The sequence below is a fragment of the Mesoplodon bidens genome, assembly GCF_964165515.1.
Source record: "Mesoplodon bidens genome assembly, chromosome: 6".
In the NCBI taxonomy this organism is placed as follows: domain Eukaryota; kingdom Metazoa; phylum Chordata; class Mammalia; order Artiodactyla; family Ziphiidae; genus Mesoplodon; species Mesoplodon bidens.
Genome location: NC_138162.1, coordinates 74,346,702 through 74,369,092, shown reverse-complemented (window position 1 = coordinate 74,369,092; position 22,391 = coordinate 74,346,702). Strand labels below are relative to the sequence as shown.

General features: G+C 33.9%; 1 protein-coding gene across 5 annotated transcripts in view; it reads right to left on the bottom strand.

The window, feature by feature from the left end:
- RFX3 (regulatory factor X3) overlaps window positions 1–22,391 on the bottom strand; it is a 292,426-nt gene that overhangs the window by 56,392 nt on the left and 213,643 nt on the right. For all 5 annotated transcript variants that reach the window (XM_081236444.1, XM_081236445.1, XM_081236447.1 and 2 more), the window contains 3 exons: window positions 20,909–20,983; window positions 11,899–12,080; window positions 8,233–8,352 (listed from right to left, as the gene is read on the bottom strand). In XM_081236444.1, the coding sequence (XP_081092570.1) occupies window positions 8,233–8,352; window positions 11,899–12,080; window positions 20,909–20,983 (377 nt within the window). The remainder of the gene's footprint in view (window positions 1–8,232; window positions 8,353–11,898; window positions 12,081–20,908; window positions 20,984–22,391) is intronic.

Genomic DNA, 22,391 nt, shown 5'->3' with positions numbered 1-22,391 from the left:
CCTCTATAAGCCAGAACCTTCCATTCTATCTCTTTAGAGAAAGGTGTGAAGACAAGTTTGGGAGGACTTTGTGACATAAAGAATGACATCAGAAAGGGCAGGGATAGGGCTCATATAAAGAACAGTATTAGTGTGGGCCTATAAGTATGAGACAGCTTCCAGGTACTGCTGACTTCTGCTTTTCCTGCTTTAAGTAGTGGCATATCCACAGTGCATTGCCTGGTACTGTATTGATACTTAGAAGGAATCACCAGAAATTAGAAATACTGAACTGAGGAAAGCTAGATGTTCCATTTCCTGATGTCTTGTCTAAGGAAAACATCCTATCCCTGCCATCACCTCAGAGGGTTGGGGCTTCCCAGAGAAGGGAAGGGAGTTTAACAGGAAGTTGAACAGGCACACTATAAATAAGCTAAGCAAATAATTGTGGTAGCTGACTCTTTTGGAAAAAACAGTTCTAGATGATATCATATTAGGTTTTGAAACCTAATTGTATATCAGTATCTGGGTAGCTTTCAAAACAAATTCAAATGCTTGGCTCATCCTAGATCTACCGAACAAAATCTTTGAGAATGGCGATTAGGGATTTATTATTTTAACTAGCTTCTCATGTACTTCTTAAGTAGCCTGCACAGAACTAGACCACAGGAGCTTCTTGGACCAATAATAAATTCCTTCAGCCCAATGTTGTAGAAATACAATTATAACATTAGAGAAAAGTCATTTTTTATAAAATAAGTTATTTCTCAATTTTTCAATAAACTACATTTGGAATGTAAATATCTCTGAATGGATGGTGGATGAATGAATGAATGTATGAATGAATGCTCAAGGTAACATTTCATTTCATCACACCATCAATTGATCTTAACATATAGCAAATCTAACAAATATTTATTGAGTATTTACTATGGGTAAAGTATTATAGGGGCATGACTTTGAAAACGCTGTGTATAAATAGAATTTTTCCAGGATGTTTTTTAATATTCCATTGACTTACATAATAATCCAACATTATCTTAACTCTGATTGAATTTCAAGTGACTTTTTTTATTTTTTATTTATTTTTATTTTTTTAATTAGTTTCTGCTTTATAACAAAGTGAATCAGTCATACATATACATCTGTTCCCACATCCCTTCCCTCATGCATCTCCCTCCCTCCCACCCTCCCCATCCCACCCCTCCAGGCGGTCACATTCAAGTGACTTTTTAACATTGAAACACAGCTTTCAGATTTCCTATCTCTCTTTTTTAACAGAAAATAATCACTATTTAAATACTAAATTGTAAAAAAAAGATATGTTTTCTACTGAAAAAAAATTCTTTGTTGAATCTTTTAAAAAACTGAACTCTTTAGTATTTAAGAATTCTCTGCTTTGATGCCCATTTATTTTACAAATTCCTTGTTTTAGAATAGGTTTTCTTATAGTAGATTCTTAGTGCTCTTGAGCTGTGTGTGCTCTGAGAAAGACCTGTACGATATCAGATGAAGAAACAGCTCTTGGTTTCAAAATTAGTTAAGAGGCAAATGATAATTTTAACAGCTTGCAACTCCCTGGGCAATCAAAGCTAAAGTTGTTAATGATTAAGAAATCAAAGAAACTCTAATACTTTAATAGCTGAGCGTATGCATGAAACCTGTCACTAACACAGAAACTTGGAAAATTATTAGGAATCTTCCCCCATGGGGTTAGTCATAGCTGTTACTTAGAACTTGGACAGCTGTAACTCTACTGTAAAATAATATCTAATTCTATCAATAATCTCACACATAAAGACACTGAAAGAGTCCAATGGGAGGCAAAGAATGGTATATAGTTACCATCACATTCAACTAACAGTACCAGGTGGAAGGATTTTCAACAGACTAAATGAAACATTTGGAAAACTACCTTTGAATCAGGTGAAAAATGCACATGAAAGATGCAAAATCTGAGCTGTATAGGCATTTAGAGTCATTATTATGTTTATAAGTCTAGAAGGTACACAATCATTTGATTTGCATGATAATCGGGACAAAAGGCTAAAATTTTCTACTGGAATCTTGAGATTCTCTTTGGAAAAATTGTCCCAGAAAATTTTTAGATGATTTGAGGTCTGAAATGAACTAAATGATATAAACATGAACAGATCAGAAGAAAATAATGTTGAGTGCCATCTTTTCAGAATAGTAATGAACTCCTTGATGTCACACTGAATACTTCTATATCTAAACAACTTCTAACATCGACCCTGCTGGTTAATGATAGTTATTACATCTCTTCAATCCTTGTTGGTGGCTCTCATAGTATTTGTCTTGTCATTAGCTCTACACCTATAATTGGAAAGGGATAGGAGGAAAAATTAAATTCAAATGGGGGTATTTGTACTAATTGCATCAGTTTTAGTAGGAAATGTGGGAGAGGTAGGGAAGGGAAGAGGTTGAAGCTGCTGGCTGAAATAAAAGTCTATGGATCATTCATTCATTTCACAAATGACAATGTGCTCACTGCTCTCCTAGGTATTGAAAATGCAATGTTGAAAGAGGCAAATAAGATTCCCTTATCTCATAAATTTCTTCATTGAGTTCTCCTAGTGTAGGTAATTTAGGGTTAACTGTATAGAACTGATATATTCTTGCTACAAATATGTATGACACCTTTAGGATACTTCTTTTATCTACAGCTGGTCCTTTCTGTTAAACTGATCCTACAGGAATGCTCTCACTCTTCCTTTATTTGGAGAATGACAACCTGACTCCACCTCATGTCAAGACAGCAACAAAAACGAAAAAGGGCATCTGAAGCTCTATCTAGGAAAAAATAAATTAGTGAGCTTCTTGCACACAGTAAAATTAAATGAGCCTCAGTTTCCTTATCAGTAGATAACGATATAATTGCCAAATGAGATCTTGCACATAAAGTGCTTATTGATGAACAATTTACAAGTTCAATAAATGTTCATCAGAAGGATAAGTGGTGACTGTTAGTAGTAACAAACTTTACATGAATGACTATACTTAATAATTACTGAATGTGATTATTTATGATTCTCCCATCTTCAATGAAAAATATATTTACAGAAAGGACTTGTTGCAGTGGCAGTGAACATTAAATACCTCAGTGCCAAGATTCTTTGTGTGTCTCCTAAAAGCCAAATGCAGATACCTGATCACCCTCCCACTAAAGACTCCTGCCCTCCTGCCACCCTCAGCTGCCTCAGAGCAATTTACCAGCCCTAGATGCTTACCTCTGTAATGACCCCAGGGAATTTATGGCCAGGAGAGGAATTGTAAACTATTAACATCAATCACAGTTGGAAACCACAGGTCTGGAGGTATAAAGAAATGGAAGCCAAACTTGCCCAATTGCCAGGCTTCATTCTTCTCCACAATAGCCTTATTCTTAAAGAAATATTTTCTAAAGAAATATTTTCTCTAGTGCATACAGTATAATAATGATAATAATTATTTTATCCTATCACTTGGATATTTCCAGTTATAAAGCCCTTTATATACTTTATATAGCTTGAGGTAGTCTATTATTATTTCCATTTTGCAGATGAAGAAACTGAGGTTCAGTGAAGTTCAGTCACACACACTGAAGTGCCAAAGCAGCCTGTATTCAAATCCCTATTTCCCACCTTTAAATATAAGGTTCATTCCACTAATCTATGAAACTATATTAAGAAAGGTCTTCAAATGACAAAGGGTCTTGTCCTCACTCCATAGGAACACACATGCTTTCACATCTGTCTACAGCCAGCTAGCCTTGCTGTCCCATCTTTCCAATTGGCCTCTATTTTTCTCTCCTCAGTGCCACTAAGGTTTCTTCTTTCACAGAATCCAATTCCTATGAAAAGACCATCACAGAGGCAGAAAGTGGCACATTTCCTCACTTATTTAGGACATACTCAAGTGTGATTTTCCCCTTAAATTTTATGACATGTGCACATTTCTCTTTGGGTTATATTACCTCTTCAAGGACGGAATTCTTATAAGAACAAAGACAAGAGGACTGGTTTCTTGTCCTGGTTTCTATATTATTGTGGATACGTTATCTACCCTTTATGGACTTCAGTTTTCTCATCAAGAGGATGAGGTGCGCTAGGTGACCTCTCCCTTCCAGCTCTAACTTTCTATGATTCTGTGAATTCTCTTTTAGTTGTGATGGACATATTCTATATGCAACCACTGATTGTTATGTATTTGTTGAAGGAATGATATATGCAGTTTAATACTTTGAGAATGGCTACTGGGATCAAACACAGCCAAGCACATTGTCAAACACACTTGGCTCTATTCCACCACTTTTGCTACCAGGATTTGGAAGAATAGCTGACATACATGTGCCAACACTCTCTGAGTGCTTCTTTTAAATATTAGAAATAAACTGCAGCAAACATTTTTACTTAAGTTTGTAAAGCTGAAAATTACTCATCTCCTTTTTGCTCTATAATAATCTAATTTATTTATTGTCTAAATTAGGGTAAGCAAATTAGTCCATGAGTGAATTTCCTTGAAAACTGAAGACTACCTCATTTAAGTGCAGAAGTTATTTTCACATGAAATATTTTCAACAGAAAGTATTTAAAAAACCAACTATTACACATTCTCCTGTTTCCTTAACCAGGGTAGTTAACCTCTTCTTGATTGCCTATAATGTCATCAACATGCCAAATAGCTATTACACTGTGTTAGACTAGATTTTAGCCACTACAGTGATACTTAAAGGGCCTGCTGGAATACCTAGGTCTATGTGTCCTTCCACTGAATGTGTACAGACTGCTGAGCTGAGTAACCCAAAAGTGAATCGAAGACCCTTGTCTACTTATATATCCTCTTGCCAGCTGTTATATCTCATGATTGCCTATGAATCAAGTGGGCTCTAATCTGCTCCTTTATTTTAGGTAAATGACTTGAGGATGGCTTCATCTTTTCAATTAAGCTAAACTAAGGGCTCTGTGACATCTGTTTTACAGTCAGAAGCTGTTTCCATTTATTTCCAGACTCATGGTTATATTCCCATATGGTGGTGTTGCTGGGAATCTGATTTGTAGATAAGGGGAAATTTCCTCTACTACCCTAACAAAGTTTCAAATGAGATATCATATGTAAAGGAGCTCTAAAAATTATAAAGCTATGCAAAACAATAATCATCATTAATACTACAACTACAATGATTCCAAACTTATCAGAAAAAATGTACAGATTTTTATTTGATAAAATAATCATTGCATATAATTGAATTTTCTTACTATAGGAACAGGTGAAGCATGTACATTTATACTATGGAAGATGGGCACATATAGATGTATACAAAAAACCTTGAGGCATTTAAACAATTTGAATATTCCAAAATATTAAATACTAGTATAAAATATTTTAAACCTTTCAAATGTCACTTGTACTTTAACAGGAGAATGGCAGGCTCTTCTTATGTGAAGTTTAATATATTCAGTAGAATCATTTGAGTTTTGGAATCACCTTATTTTATAAGCCATAAAACAAAAGTACAATAAGTCCCTTTTTCACTGTTTTCAACAAATACTCTTAACCCTTGCATCCAGACTCAGGAAGAGACACTTTTCCTCTCCTGTCCAAGTGTTTCCTCTAAATTCGGTAACTGGCTTCACTTAAGGCCTATCAATGTTGCCAGTGACATAATCCTTCAAAGAGACAACAGAAACCTCCCTCTGTCCTAATCCCAGTGAGGGGTTGGTGAAGTTGATTAACACTCACAATGCAAGCAGTTATCCAAGACACCATTCCAAGAGCAACTGTCCATAATCCAAAATTGTACCATTAAAAAAAAACAACAACAAATTAAAGGAAGTTTCAGTACTTCTTTGGCTCTCTAACGTTCTTATTTCATAAGAAAGCAAACACTATAAGAAACTAAAGTCGGTACAATTTATGAATATTACTGAGAATTTTATATCACTTTTTAAATACAACCATATTATGTCTAATTCTAAAAGCAGTAATTACTATACTTATATTGCAGGGTTTTCATGGCTCATTAATCTTTATAGCTCTGAAATTTCTTTCATAAGGAGACCTTTGTAATTCCTTGGTCTTGCTTACCTAACCCAGGCTTTGTATAAAGAATGTCCCTTGAAGGTTTCCATTTCCATGAAAACTTGCTAGGATTCTTTGCAGTGAAATCACTGGACGAAGTAAGTTTCAGCTGTCTTGAGTGCAATTTACCAAGGTACTGTTCATATTTAAGTTTGGGTATATATTATTTTTGAATTAATCTTTTTTTTTCTTTATTGCACCAACATCTCCAATGTGTAGTGCTGCTATGCATGAGCGCAGAGACCACACCAGAAAGTAAAAGCTATGGTACTGCCACTAACAGGTGGAAACAATAATGGTAACTCATGACAACAACAGTTTATTCCAATTCACACAAACTCTGTCTCCAACTATACAATGGACTGTTTTATGGCTTTTTTTCCCCAGAGCCCTTCTAGTATATTTCACTGACTATACCTCAAAAAACAGGAATCAGCAATTTAAAAAGTAAGTTTGAGAAAACATAATAATTTATATAATAGCCAACCTTGAACTGACTCTTCAGTCTTGAATACTCGCACTAGAAATTATGACTGTGTTAAAGCCACTTAACAAGTGTCTTTACTTCCAGTCTCTTCCCACTAAATATGTCTTGCCCCAAATCAAACAGTAATCTCTCTAGAAAAAATTTGCAAGTGTCACTGTTTTGCTTGGAAGCAAGTCTTTGAAGACTTGCATAGTACCTAAGCACAAAGAACAAACTCATTAGCTTCATAAACAACCAAATCCCTTCACCTATGATCCAAACTACTTTTAAAATCTCATCTCCCAATAAAGTACCCAATCTTCTTCTCAATTCTTCTCCTGCAATATCAACCTCACCAGATCAGAGTGCATTCACCAAAGACGTCATGGACTTTACTTCTCGGTGGTGATTTTGTTTACATTATTCCCTCTGCCTGAACGTTCCTCTCTTTTTCTGATCCCTCTAATTCCCTACTCAAATAGCACTTTCTCTGTGAAACTTCCCAATCCTCCCTCTCCCAGACTTTGCTGAAATAGTTCAGCAAATTACTCCAATAGTTCCTTGACCAAAGCTTTGTTTTAGCATTTCTTAGGTTGCATTACTTAAAAAAAAAATTCCCATGTGCCTTCTCATCTAATTTCTTAACTCCTCAAAGGTAAGGACTGTGTCTTATCTCTGCACAAAGGGTAGAGGCTCAATTGGTGCTTGCTGACTAAATAGATAAAGGACTACTGCGTGATATACTTTTTTCTCCAGCAGCTACTTGGAACTAAGGCTTCTGATTAAGCTAGTATGATGTGGAGGCGATCTCACCACGGTGACTCACCATCCCAGATCAATGGCTTAGGGAGACCAATCAATGGATTAGGCCAAGTGCACCAGGTGCAGTCCTCCTTTCTCCTACCTAATTTTGTATGTTCAATTGAAAAGAAAAACTGTAGCTACTGTCATGGTTGAGCTATACTGGTAAAGAGGGAAAGATTTTTCACTTTACTCCAAACTGTGATATAAGTCACACGAGACAGAAGGCCCTTGGTTATGTAGCAGCATTATGGGCTTGTACAAATCATTTAACCTCTCTGGGATTTATCTGAAAAAACAGGGGTCTTCATGCTTTGACTGCCACAAGGCTGAGGGGCCAGACTAGACTGATGTATTTTTCAATTCTAAGATCTATGATTCTATTCATCCATCCATCCATCCATCCATCCATCCATCCATCCAACCATCCATCCATCCATTCATGATTGCTTAAGATCTCTTACAGCTCTAATATCTACAATTATACATCTAGGAAAGTTGGAGTCAAAGAAAATGTAAGACGTCCCAAACATTCTACAAGAATTTAAACTGTCAAAAAGAATGACCTGCAGGATATGCAGATTAACAAGTAAGAAGCTCATGAATACTGACAAGTTTCTCCAGATGCTCCTTACAGTTTATGTTTAGTTTCCTTATCTGAATAGTTTGGGATGTCACATTTACTTAAAGGCGACAAACACGCTGTCTGATAAGTAATTTTAAAAGATTTGGAAAATAGAATGAAATTCTAAATCATATTTTAGAACTGTCTGTAGTGAAAGCATATCAACAATAGCGACATTCTTGCACACTTAGGTATTTGTTCTGCTCGTTCAGAAAAAAGGAGATGGAACATCTAAAGAAATACATAGCTTTGACATGTCAATGATAATTCCAGGGTCTACCTTTGTTTCTGTTGCATGGGTTGTTGTCTCATAGCCATATACTGCATGTCTTCTTGCAGACGATTAAGAGGGGAATCTGGCTTGACACGAATCCCATAGTAGTGGTACTTGGAGTTTCCTCTTCATAAAAGAACAATAAACAAGAGACACAAAAAGTCAGTCAAGTCAATATTAATCACATAGGATGTCCATTTAATTTCATATTTGGAAAAATCAGATAAAGGCAAAATATTAATGTTATATATTTATGATTTACCTGTTCTGGACACCTGTATATTTTTATGGTGCCTACATTTGAAGAATCAAAATAAGATTCTGAATCAATCAATTCAAGGCCCTAAGAAAAATCTTTCCTTATAAACTTTTGCTTAAATATTAGTCAGAATCCATTTGCTCGATTTAAGTTACATTTTACTTTCAACTTTATATTTTAACTATAATTTAGAAGGTTAGGTTAACAGGATATTCATTAACAGGATAAACGGTTGCACACTAACTAGGAATTTATTATCAAATGGTTATGCAGAACAAAGAGAAAAACATCTTAATTCTACTGTCTTGGAGAAGTCCTGTATTTTTCTAGTTCTATTACTGCAGGAATGATTAAGATAACTTCATTGATACAAGATGTTGTGAAGTCTATTATTTAATATTTTGAAACCTAAAAAGAAGCAGGCATTTAATCTATTGATTTCAAAGCATATTTTATTAGTCTCTGTTTTTGTGGATTCATATCAGTTTTTCAAGCTGAATAAGATGTGTCACAACAGACATGGGGAAATTTCTCTGTGAAAATGGCAAATTTCCACCTAGATAAAAAATGTCACAACTTCCTCATGTTCATGAGGAAGACCATATTTGTTATTAGAAATGACAAAGTTTTACTCTGAATGAAATTTGCAAATTCTTGCAAAAATAACATTTTAAACATGTAAATTTTTGCAAAGAGAAAATAGTAGTTTTTCTCAAGTCTATATATAGCAAGACATCAGTGTTCTTTCCAACTTTTTCTTTCATTTACAAAAAGAAATGCAAGTGGAGTGTGGATTCAATATTTTATATAAAAATAAAACAGAATTTTACTTCCAAGATTGAAGAACACACGTTAGATGAATCCTATATATTTGAAAAGACATTAAAATCTATTATATAAATAATATTGCTAGTTTAAAAAACATAGGGCATTTGAATACCTACATAGTTTCAGCAAAATAAACCAGTATGAAAACTTAACGCCTTCCACTTGCAGACATTAGATCTTGCCTCCAAGATCCACTGTAGAATACAGCAAAAAACAAAAACAAAAAATACCAGAAACTGTTCCCATACAAACTGGAGAACAGGAGGGAGTAGCCAATGACAAAGATACAAAGTAAAATCACATCTCTCTTGTGAGACCCCAAAATACACAAAGTACCTGGTTTCTCTCCAGTTTCCTATAAATTGGAATCTTGGATGGGTTGGAGGAGAGACGGTTCTTTCTATTCCACTGAAGATGGTTGGAAGAAATCAGTCTGTTCCATGGTCATCTTTGTTTAAACTTAATTTGGAGATGGGATGTAACAAAAGCTACCTTTTGGTTTACCTTAGTTTAGAAACATGGTGATATGACTTATCTTTTACTTAGCTCCAGAAACTTGAGCAAAAGTCTGGTTCTGGTTTTAATGAATTCACCAGATAATCTTATTGATGGATAAAAAACAGTTCACATATGGTTTGCTTAAAAAAAAAAATCTGAGTTGGTTTGCCTCATGATTTATACTGATTTTCTCTCTGTTCCCTGGGTGAGGAGTAGAGTGAATGCTAAAACAGTTTCCATAGTAGAAAGAACCTCTGGCACTTCACCCCTATCAGTGTCAGTTTTTCTACATTAGAGTTCTGCTAGCTTCATAACACAGCATTTGTTAAAACTTTCTCCCTAGGATTTCTTTTCTCCTTATTCTTCTAGGCTTTGTTTTCCATCTCTAATTACAAAGACTACACACAATTTTAAAAGGAACAGGATACACAATGGCTACATAGTGAGAGGGGGAAGTAAAGAACATCAGAAACAAAAAGCTGCAATACTGCAATATGTACTTATAGAGCATAGAGTATGGATTCTACTCATTCACAAACCCAAACAACCCCAATTTTGTCCCTTTCTATTTTAAAGATGTGTTTCAAGGTTTGAATGGAGCCTCAAAATAGGATCCATTGAAATCCCTTTCAGTAACAAAACAGGCACAACAATACAGCTATTACAATGCTGAATAAAGCCCAGAGATTCAAAATATTGGCACAGTATGCATAACTACTGAGCCATCAGCTAGGATATAGTAGGTTAGGTCCCCAACTAATGATTTTCCTGGTTCTGGGGAAAAAAATACTAGCGAAACAAGAAGGTTTTTTCAAGGAACTGGAAGCTAGTTCCTTTACTCCAAATAAACAATCATATTCTTCAGTTTAAAATATACTATCCTTTGAAGTACAAATAGAAGAAAATACATTTATGAGAGAACTAAACCTCCAGTAATCTGAAAGCTGTACAATCACTTAAAATGCAACAGAAAGGAATAATTCACACTTTGACTACATATAGACCTTGTAAATATCATAAAACGGCCACACTCCTTTTTTTTGTATAAATTTATAGTGAAGTCAATTACTAAGGCTCTGTTTATTTTATTAAGAATATTTAAAAAGTTTTACTAGAATACTATGAAGCTGTGACTTGTAACTCATTAAAGGTATATCATCTGTCATATACAGTATAGGATCTTTATTTTTATACTTCTAAATATGGATTTTATAAGATTTAGGAAATCAAAAACATCCATATCATTCTGCTCAGCTATTCAAAATATTTGTTATGATAACTTGTAAAAATTATAGAAAGGCAAAAATGAAGCTCTGTAGTTCTAAGTATTATTTTCAGCATATTTTGATTAGTAAAAACACTCATATCTATTTCCAAAGGAAGGGAACAGAGAAAGTAAGTCTTCTTCACATTACTGGTTTCTCTGCAATGGAACTATACTATATTTTTACTTCCATAGATGCATGGCTTCACAATCAAGAGTTTAAAAAAGGCTAATAAGAAGTTAAATAGGACCAGGTCATTAACTGAGAGCTTCAAACACCTAGAATCTGCAAGTTCACTAAATTATTTTTAATTGGTCTCCAGAAATGAAATGAAAAATTCAGATTTAATTTTTACTCTATTCAAATAGAGGAGTTATTTATAAAGACATTTCAATGTAATTTTGCAAGTCAAGAGATACATAGTTTTCCACTTAACTATGTCACTTTACTCATCATCTTTAGTACAGTTATTCTTCAAAAGAGAAGATAGTGATATATACTAATTTTTAAAGTATCATATATGAATCTTCCATTAATAGCTTGGTCTGCTCATTTCTATGTGATTTGAGAATCAGTTTTTCTCAAAGCTTTGTTTACTCTGTTGATGTTTAGTTGGACAATGCATCATACTGGATTAGCAGTTTTCAGTGAATAATGACCTTTCCTTTTGGGGGATTTTATAAACTGAGCTAATTCTTTAGCTTTTCTTTACATGTTATCTGTAATCAAGTACTTTTGCCCAAACAATATACTGAACTATATTGTTTAAAGCTATAGTTTAAAAAAGACAGATTAGTTTATGATATTATTTTTAGTACTAACCTGGTTCCCAATCTCCTGGTTCGTAGCCCCATAAAAATTGACCTTATAAGTTTTCCAAAAGAAGCAGCATTGACTGGGTCCAGTTTGTGTTCCTGACAGTGTCGTAGGTAGTGGTTGTAAAGAGTGCTTCTGGGAAGGCTCACTCCTTCTGCTGTCTCGTAATTGTCCAACAGCCACTGGAGCTAGTATAAACAAGACAGGGTAAACACAGAGAAACCAAATCATTCACCAAAATGTCTCTAAGACACTGCAACTGTAATACACAGAAACACTTAGAAGATCTTCCTCAAGCCATGTAATAGGTAAACTGTTGTAATTCAGAGGACTGTGTAATCTGACTTTGAAAACTCTCACAAGTGTAAATAGCTGACCGTCATTTAATGACCTCAGACCATGTTCATTCCTTCAAACATTCAAGCACATATAAAGACATACTAATTTTCCTTGTATTGATTGCTATTTTGGAGACATATACCTCTTCAAGGAACTCAAATAATCCTGTTAACTGGTTATAAATATAATTTATAATTGCTACAGGAAAAAAACATGTTACCAAGCCTGACAGCATGGCACATAATGTCTTTAGTGTTGGTTTGTTACAACACATGAACAGCAGGCTGCCTTGTATAATTATTTACACTAAGGTTCTATTCATTTTTATAGAATTCTAATTTATTTATCCAATTTACTTACACAAGATAATACAATAACGGTATTATCCACTGGGACAAATGCTACAAGCAGTAAGGAAAAATTTCAGTCTTTTCTTCCCCAGAAAGAAAGAAACTCCCTAGAGACTGGTTTAAAAAAATATGTGTAATGAAAAGGAATAATTTACTACAATCATTTGAGTTTTTCTACCTCAAAGCTATGTTTTTTCATAATTTTGGAAGACATACTACAATGGTAGTTGGTAAAGCAATGTTTTCTCAGTCTATAGTTCACATTTTAAAGTTTTATGTTGTTCTGTCTAAATTTTTAAAAAATAATCTGTAAAGTACATAATGTGAAGGAAATTTTTAGAAAAATCTAATTTATGTATATAGTACTGAGTTTCAACAATAGAAAAATCAAATTATCAACCTGTTCATTATTTATTTATAAAAGGAGAACTGAAATAGGTTTAAATGACTTTCTTAAGGCCATACATACACTGTCTCAGTGCTTGATCTGGTTTCCAACACACTTTCCTGATTATTTGCATACCAGTTATTATTTCTACAAAAGCAGCATATATGTCACATTACTTGTCTCAACCAAATTTCCATGCCATATATAGAAGGTGTGACAAAAAGCTGATATTCTACATGCAATTCAAGTTAAATATAAGTTATGGAAGGAAAAGAATTCCTTTATTGAGCATCAACTATCAGCCAGGCAATGTGCTAGGCTCCTATGGATGTAAAAATGAATGTGACCTCACTCCTGTCCTCCAGGAATTTACAGTCACATACTAAAAATGATACTAAGAACACTCAAACTAAAGCATTTCTCCATTTTGTTTACATATTTTAAGATTTGTGATCAAGCTTAGAACCTATACTTTCAGACTCTTAATAAGAAAACCCATTAAAAATATTGTCAGAATTATTTTCTTTAACCATGACAGCTGAATTTTCTAGAACAATTTTAATTTCAAATATTCCTACATGATATTTATATAATTAAACATGTCATTAAACCCATACTTGATGTTGGCTTAGAAAATATGGCCCCCAAGCCTATAAGACAGAGCAGAGTAGTTTTAAAAATAAAAATAAAATTAATGTTCTGGTCAGGAAGCCTTTAGGTTCTCTATGAACCACATGTGCATATGAATACATTTAAATATGCCTATTGCCTCTGAACATATACAACGCTCCCCTATGAAATTTTTAAAAGATTACACAAAATAAACATTCATTTTTATAATGGCCAAAAAATTTACAGGTCAAAAAAAGTTGTTTTCATATGAATCGTCTGTAATCTTACTGTCAGTAAAAAAGTTTTCCAGAGGCATTCACACATGATTTCTGAGTACTCTACATGACACATAGAATAAGTTCACATATACATATTCATTTAGTGTAAAGAGAGGTGGTAAACTGATTGGAAAATCCAGTTATAAAGGCTCAGACTAGTATTCTGCCTACAACAGTGAGTCAGTATATCTCTTTAGTGTACCTTTTGAAATGTTAAGACTTTGTTGATTATGAAACAACTGACAGAGACGACACATAAAATGTGGCAAAGCAAACCTGCCTCACATATTTCATCCACGTGCCTCAGTAAGATGACTGGGATCTGAAAGCATTGTTTCCTCATTTGAATGGTGTTAGGGCAGCTCTAGTGAACCATACTGCACACAAGTGATGGCTCTTGTTTTGTGTACATATACTAGATAGAGCCTTCCACTGGTATTCTAAATATATAAAGAATATAGAAATAAAGAATATTGAAATACAGAATATAGAAAGGAATATTCTATGAGGAATTTAATCCCTTGAGATCAAGGAATATTTTTTAAAAACACCATAAAATGGGCAAGCATATAAAAACTATAAGTATTTTTTGAAAAACAGTAATATTTTGCAACTGAACTCATAAAGTGCCCACATCCACAAGCATCGAACAATGCCAGTAAGTTAAAAATGTCACAGATATGTTTGTATGTATATCTATGTATCCTCAAATAATAAGGCATATTGTCAAAGCCAAAATGGTATATTTCTTAACAAAAAATAAAAATCAATAAAAAATCAAATATTTCTTCCTTTGCTAATGAACAGAACATATATCTATATAGGAAACGTTAATTTAAAGGGTTTTTTTTCAGAAAAGGAAAAATAATCAATTTCATAATGTGAACTTTATAACCAGAAGTATACAAATAATAAAATAGATCTGATGTAAAATACTTTTAATAAGATATAAATCAAATGAAAATAATTTAATTAATCAGATACAACTTAAAAATTTCTGTAAACTGCCTTAACTGTTTACCTTGCAATATTTAATTACTTAAAAGTAAAGACAAATATCTAAAAATGAGAGTTTATTAATATCTCATGATCCAGGGCTTCCCTGGTGGCGCAGTGGTTGAGAGTCTGCCTGCCGATGCAGGGGACGCAGGTTTGTGCTCCGGGCCGGGAAGATCCCACATGCTGCGGAGCAGCTGGGCCCGTGAGTCATGGCCGCTGAGCCTGCACGTCCGGAGCCTGTGCTCCGCAACGGGAGAGGCCACAACAGTGAGAGGCCCGTGTACCGCAAAAAACAAACAAACAAACAAATAAATAAATAATAAAATACTCGGGCTTCCCTAGTGGCACAGTGGTTGAGAGTCCGCCTGCCGATGCAGGGGACATGGATTCGTGCCCCGGTCCGGGAGGATTCCACATGCCGCGGAGCGGCTGGGCCCGTGAGCCATGGCGCTGGGCCTGCGCGTCCGGAGCCTGTGCTCCGCGGCGGGAGAGGCCACAACAGTGAGAGGCCCGCGTACCACAAAAAAAAAAAAAAAAATACTCATAAGCCTGAATAATATTACTCAAGCCCCCAGTGAATAACCTGGAGAAAATGAAGCTTTTATTGGATTGGCCACATGGTCCTCTGAAGTGGCTAAGCAAGTCAAAGAATCTGGACTGGTTCTTTCGCAAACTGATTGTTCTTCTTACATAATTTTACGTTCTTAAAGATTTTTCTTCATTTCTAATCCAGTTTTAAAAATCTGAGTTTATCTGTAATACGTATTTGTGTGTCTGTGTGTGTGCACACACACATATGTGTATACATATTTACATACATATGTATATTTTTATATATATATATATATATATATATATATATATATATATATAAAATCATTAGTTGGTTTGAAAAATTCCACAAGAGTGGGTATGCAGGTATTCTAGTGACTATCACTTTTACAGTAGCAAAGCTACACTTTGTTCCCTGTCCTTTGCTTGCAGGAGGAGGAACTCTTATTCCTTCCCAGAAGCCTGGAGATCACTTGGGAAGGGCAGGAGGTCAAGTGGAGGTAAAAGCCCTGAAGGATGGAGGTGGCTCTGCTGCAGCCATGACTGCTCCAACTAGGAAGTCTGCCAACAACTGCACACCCAGGAGTAATGCTCCCAGAAATTGACTGTGTAAGTGGAAATTGGTTTAGGAGCTACCAGATAAGATTTTGAGATTTAGCTGGGGATTAATCTGCATTCTACGTGCCAGTATTTAACCTTCGAGTTTTGACACAGTGATAAAATTCTGTCAGATCTTTGAGTTTAAAACATAGTATAAGAAAGGATTAATTTTTATTATAAGAGAAACTTGGCAGTTAAGTGTAACCTGAAGGTATACACTCCATGTGCTGCCCTAGGGAAGTTCATGCCTATTATAAGATATATTGTTTCCTTGGATTTCCTCTTTTATAAAATGTATTTGGACACTAATTCAATACCCTTAACATTTAGTAATTTAGAAAAAACTATTGCTATTTCTTTTACTCTTTTATAAGATGTCTTATAAAATACTTGTTTATATTTATGATTTTAAAAGCCTATGAAATATCATAGTAACTTTTAACCTTTATATTTAAAACCTGATTATTCTACTAATGAACTAACGTAAATTCATGTAAGGGTAGAAACCAAGATAATTGCATCTTTCAACCTTTGCATTTAATCTATATTAATCAGGGTAGATTAAGGAAGATGAACAGTTCCTATTTTTCCCAAAGGGAAATACTGATTGACAAATTAAAAAAAATACATTATTGCATTCCCCAATTAACATCTAAATGTAACATTTGGCATTTTTCCCCAGTTGGATTATTATCCATTAGGATTCATTTTGATTTCAGTTCACTGATGATATGCATTTTGACAGGTCTTATTTCCATCATAACTTATATTTACAGCACAGCCAAGTCAAGAGAAAGGAAGCATAAAACAAGGTTTTGCTTTGAGCTGAATATATTTCAGTAGCTAAAACCAGCAAAAATCATGAAACGATTATTTGCTAGATAGTAAAAGCTATATAAAATAAATGCCTAAAGCTTTTTATATACTTTAAATGGAATTTTAAAAATGCACAAGCTGAAAAACATTACGTGAAATGTGGGAACAATTAATTTAAGAATGTTTCTGTATTTAAATTTATAATCTAAAATATCCCAAATTTGATACAATATAACCATTAAATGCCAATTTATATTATTTACAACTGAGAAGAAGTATAAAATAAACTTAAGTCTGCAATGAAGAAGATTAAGATATTCTAATTTGATTTAGGCAGACTACACATCATTTACCCATAACACCTCCACATGCCAAAAAATTTAGAAATAAAAATATTTAAATAAAAAAAAACTAAAGGTTGTACACAAGGAAATGATAGCTCGGCCATACATTCTTTCACTCAAATGGTGTGCAGGGAGACCACTGTCTTATCAACAATGCTCACACATACACCTAATTGAAGCATACTTGGTAACAAAGAATGCACGTGTGAGTCCCCAAATAAATGCACACATGATTGGCAAAGGTACTTAGAATACTGAAGGCAAAATAAGGTCTGTTCCCTTCTATTACTTGTCTCTTACATTTATTCACTTAGCAAATATTTAGTGAGCACCTACTATGTACCTGGCACTGTTCTAGGCACCAGGGGGGTGCATCAGTGGATAAAACATAGAAAATCCTTACTGTCTTGGAATTTTCACTTGTCAATAAATATTTACTGTCTGCCTATGTAATGCTACTACTGGAATAAGTGCCATTATGTTAATAATGTTAATAGAAGGGAACATGGCACTCAGTGTAACTGTACTCAGTCACAGATGAGGCACTATGTTGGGTATGAAATAGGCAAGTTATACATGCATTTTGACCTGGATGATAAGAGCATGATGATGATAAAAATAGAGCAGCAGTACAAAATACTCTTAAGAATATGTTGAAAAAGGGATATAAAATTTAATACCTCACTAAATCTTCTAATGTGTAGAAAGAGAGGTGAAAAACAAAGCAATCAAGTTGGATTATACCAACAGGGGATTATTTATTTGATTTGATCCTAATAAGAATTTTCCAAATTATTGTGAATAATCGAATATATACAGAGAAAATAGAAAATTCATCTATTCCATATTGCAAAATAGAATGACAACAGACTTTCAGCTCAAAAATCATGAATAAGATCCCTCTTTGGAAACTAGTAAGTATGGGACACAAATTATTGATAATTTCTCCTAAATTTTGCCTAATGAAATTGATCCTTTGTAGAAATTGATGTCAGGGAACTATTATCATAAGGTTGAATTTATGTCCACTTCAAAGAATCCCACAAACCTCAAATGATTCTATATTATGTGCTATATAGGAAGGGATAAAGATAACTTACAGCTTATGAACATTTAAGTTGTTAGCCATATTTAAATTTTAAAAAACCCTCGCCACTAAAATTTTTCTACACAACTGAAAATCATCAATTAGGTTAACAGAATTTAAAATACCCTTAGCAGGTGATTATCAACTGGAATGCATGTAGTAGCTTATGCCAGTTGTTTGGATAAATCTAACAAAAATTAGGAGAGCATCGCTAATTTTCCAAGGACAGAAAGACAGCATGATCTTCTAATGGGTTCAGGTAGAAACAAAACCTGACTGGTCAGCAGAAAACACTGATCCCTTCTCCACTGTTTATAACCATCTGTAGAATCATTTGTATTTCCAGAGACTTGACTATAAATGTGTTGTTTTTAAATAAACTTAACTGTACCTCAGAGGTGTAATAAAAGTGAATCAGGATATTTAGAGAAAGATTATCACTACATTAGCAACATTTATGCCCACTCTCCATATACTGAAATGCCTCTGGCAGTTATAAATAGTAATGGAAGAGCTGACATGCCATGTAATAAAAAGTATAAAGCCATAGAGTAACAAACATGTATCTGTTGTTTATGCAGCTTAATTCACACATTCGTTAACATTAAATATTACTTCATGAATTTTACGAGAATAACAATGAAAAAAACATATTTGAAAAGTTTCAAAAAACCAACAAATAGAAATATATAAAAATATTCTTATATCCACATTATTGTTCATAAAAATACTAATTAAGATGGGTAATTCAAGTTAAAATTAAACATTCACATATTTTACTAAAGTATATATCTCAAATGACAATGAGATGTGAATTGAATATCAAAGCACAACTTCATAGAGGTCTGAAAGTTCAAAAAAGGTAACTGGCAATTTCGGTATTCTTTTTCTTATATTCCTGCACACTTTCAACTAAAAATGAACAACATTTTTCCTTGCCATTTTCAAAACAAAACACCAGATGGTCCTCACCCCCTCCCCAAAACATACATTCTAAAAGTATAGAGTAAATCAGCCTCTACACACAACCACAGACTCATGCTAGCACAGCAGGAATATACCTATGAAACATATAAAAAAGTGATGTACTGCATACAAACTTTCAGAAAGGGGAAAAATCATATTCCTTAAACTTTCAAAAGAAGGGCCAAGGTATGTATTGTTTTATAATTTAGAATCTATAATTTTCACCAAAATTGTAGTCATTCTCCAAGTAGGTTAACTTGTTTTTATTTGTCATGATATACTTCCTTTAGAAAAAGAAACAAACCACTTCATCTAAAAATAAATGTGTAAGAACATAAGGAAGTATTTTGTGTTATGTTGGAATATAAAATTTAAATGTTTGAAAATTCAAATATTTAAAAAGCACAGTGAAACATTTTCTATGAGCTAAATGTTTAAGGTTTATTGAAAAAACTAATGATATTTTATTTCACTTGGGTGATCCAATTTTGGACTTTTCAGTCACAAAATATGGGGAAGAATTAAAAATAATAATTTTCTCTCCAAATTTAAGAATACACTGTCAGCTGGGAGGTAAAACTCTAATTCTTACTATATTGTTACTGACATTAATTTAGCAAAAGAGCTGTCTAGACAGATTTAAATCATAGGTCTATTTACTTTTTCCCATATATTCAGAAATCATGATAACAAAATAATTTTTTTTTTTTTTTTTTTTTTTTTGCGGTATGCGGGCCTCTCACTGTTGTGGCCTCTCCCGTTGCGGAGCACAGGCTCCGGACGCGCAGGCCCAGCGGCCATGGCTCACGGGCCTAGCCGCTCCGCGGCATATGGGATCCTCCCAGACCGGGGCACGAACCCGTATCCCCTGCATCGGCAGGCGGACTCTCAACCACTGCGCCACCAGGGAGGCCCACAAAATAATTTTTAATCAACATTTTCACTGAGTCCCCAAAATTTGAACATTTGATGAAAATGTTTATAGCTTCACAAATCATCATCATTCTTCTTACACTCACCGGTGTTATAGTGATGCTGCATCTGATAACAGTTAAAAGCTTCAAGAAATAGTAACCATAATCCTGTTTTATCTGAATTATTAGCAGTTTATGGCTTATCTAGAATCTCACTTCTTCTTTTGGCCCAGATTCATTTTTCTTTAGGTCTTAGGACCTGAGCTCATCTAGGTAGCTGTTTCCTTCTCATTTTATATAGTCTTACTGGTAAATAAATCATTTCAAACAGTTTATCATTGGGTTTGGCATTAACAATCTTTTCTCCACTTAAAGGATATTACTGGTCATACAAATAGACACGACCATTTCTCTGTATCAGACTTGAAGATGCAGATTACCAACATTTGCTTCACGGTAAATAAATATCACACTAGAAAAATTTAAATCATCAGTTACTTTTTACCAATATTTGGTAGCTTGTTATTAACTTGGAAATATATCTGTACCAAAACAGTAAAAAAAACCTAGTGAAGTAGTATATTGGGGGCTCTATTTTTAGATATTCCACTGTGCAAAATTGCCATTAAGTGATACACAGATCACAAGGGGCTGAGAAAGGAAGGTTAAGAAGCAAAATAAATAAGTAAATAAATAAAACAAGCATTTAGAAGCAAGCAACACATGCAGAACAAGCAAGAGATTAGTTTACATGAAGAAGAGGCAACTTACATGGCTGTTGAGAAGAGAGCTTCTGTGAGTGGACAGACCGTCAGACTTTTGCAGCGTCTCAATCGCCATTTCAATCTGATAATAGATGTCATTAAAAAAAGGGCTCAAGACAAGATAGTAATAAAAGGCTCACTAGAGAATTTTTGATAGATTCTTTAAAGTTCAATTTCTTCTTCAATGGTGGCTAATGAATAGCTCTCACTAAATGTGTATTTCCTCCTTCCTCCCCCCAATCCCAGAGAATAACATAAAAATAGGCACACTAATAATATGCTCAATCACAAAAGTAAACCTTTTTGAATATTCCATAATTATAATAAGAAGGGAGACCTGAGAAGCAGGAACCCCAGAGGATTGTGCTAGTTAAAATATTCTTGACTTTCGTAGTTCAACATGTGAGAGAGTAACTGCTCTCTTTCTAAATAGTCTCCCACCCAAAGAGTATTTAATATTTGTTCCGTTCTGTCACAAAAGAAAACTACTGCAGATTTGTGTTTTATTAATATGCATTCGTATTTTAATGCAAATGTGCAAAGATACCTTCATCAATGTTCAAAAGCTTCTAAATCTATCCATTCTTCTCTAAACCCTGTATTAAAATTTGGAAGTGGAGGGTCATTAGTATGAACACATTTAGATGTACATCATAGTTTAGGATGTGGTGGTGAGGCAGCGCTATTAGAAATGGTAGCAGAAATGGAATGTAGAAGAGAAGATTATTCAGAGCCAACAAAAAAAAGGGACGATCACAGAAACAGTTTTCTTCCGTGTAATCTCAGCATACCATGAGCAATCATAACACCTTAATTAAGTAGCAGGTGCCAATAATAAATGAGGTGCACTCTTGATAACCTCATATTTAAAGATCACTATCTCTCAGCTCCTAGCACTATAGCACTTACTGTAAGATCAGGTTCCAAACACCCTGTATTTGATTACTGGATTCCATTAACAATATTAACTACAGTTAAATTAAAAATCACACTATATAGGAAAGAAATCATTATTTTTATTTTTGCTATCTGATCAAATCAACATCTCTATAAGCAGTTATAAAAAATATATCATGCTTTCAAACATAGATAACATACTTTACATTGGCTATGAAAATTAATGATGCCTTGAAATTTCAACATACTGTCTCCCCCTACCAAAAAAAAAAAAAAAAAAAAAAGATGGATGGCAAAATCCATAGCAAAGCAGTCTTTTTTTTTTCCATCAAGTTTACAACTGCTTTATAGTAGAATACTTTATACACAGAATGTTCAGTCCCAATTATGTCAACATTAAATTTAATTTTCTTAGGAATTAGTAGCTTTAATTTTATGTTATTTCCCCAAGTTACTTGTTCTTCTTCCCTAGAGTTAATAAAATGTAATACAGAAAAGGACGTTAGGTAGAAATTATAGAAAAAATACTCTTAAAGTATATAATAATTCATAAGGTGATATAATACAATTTATTATATGATTAATTTTTTTAA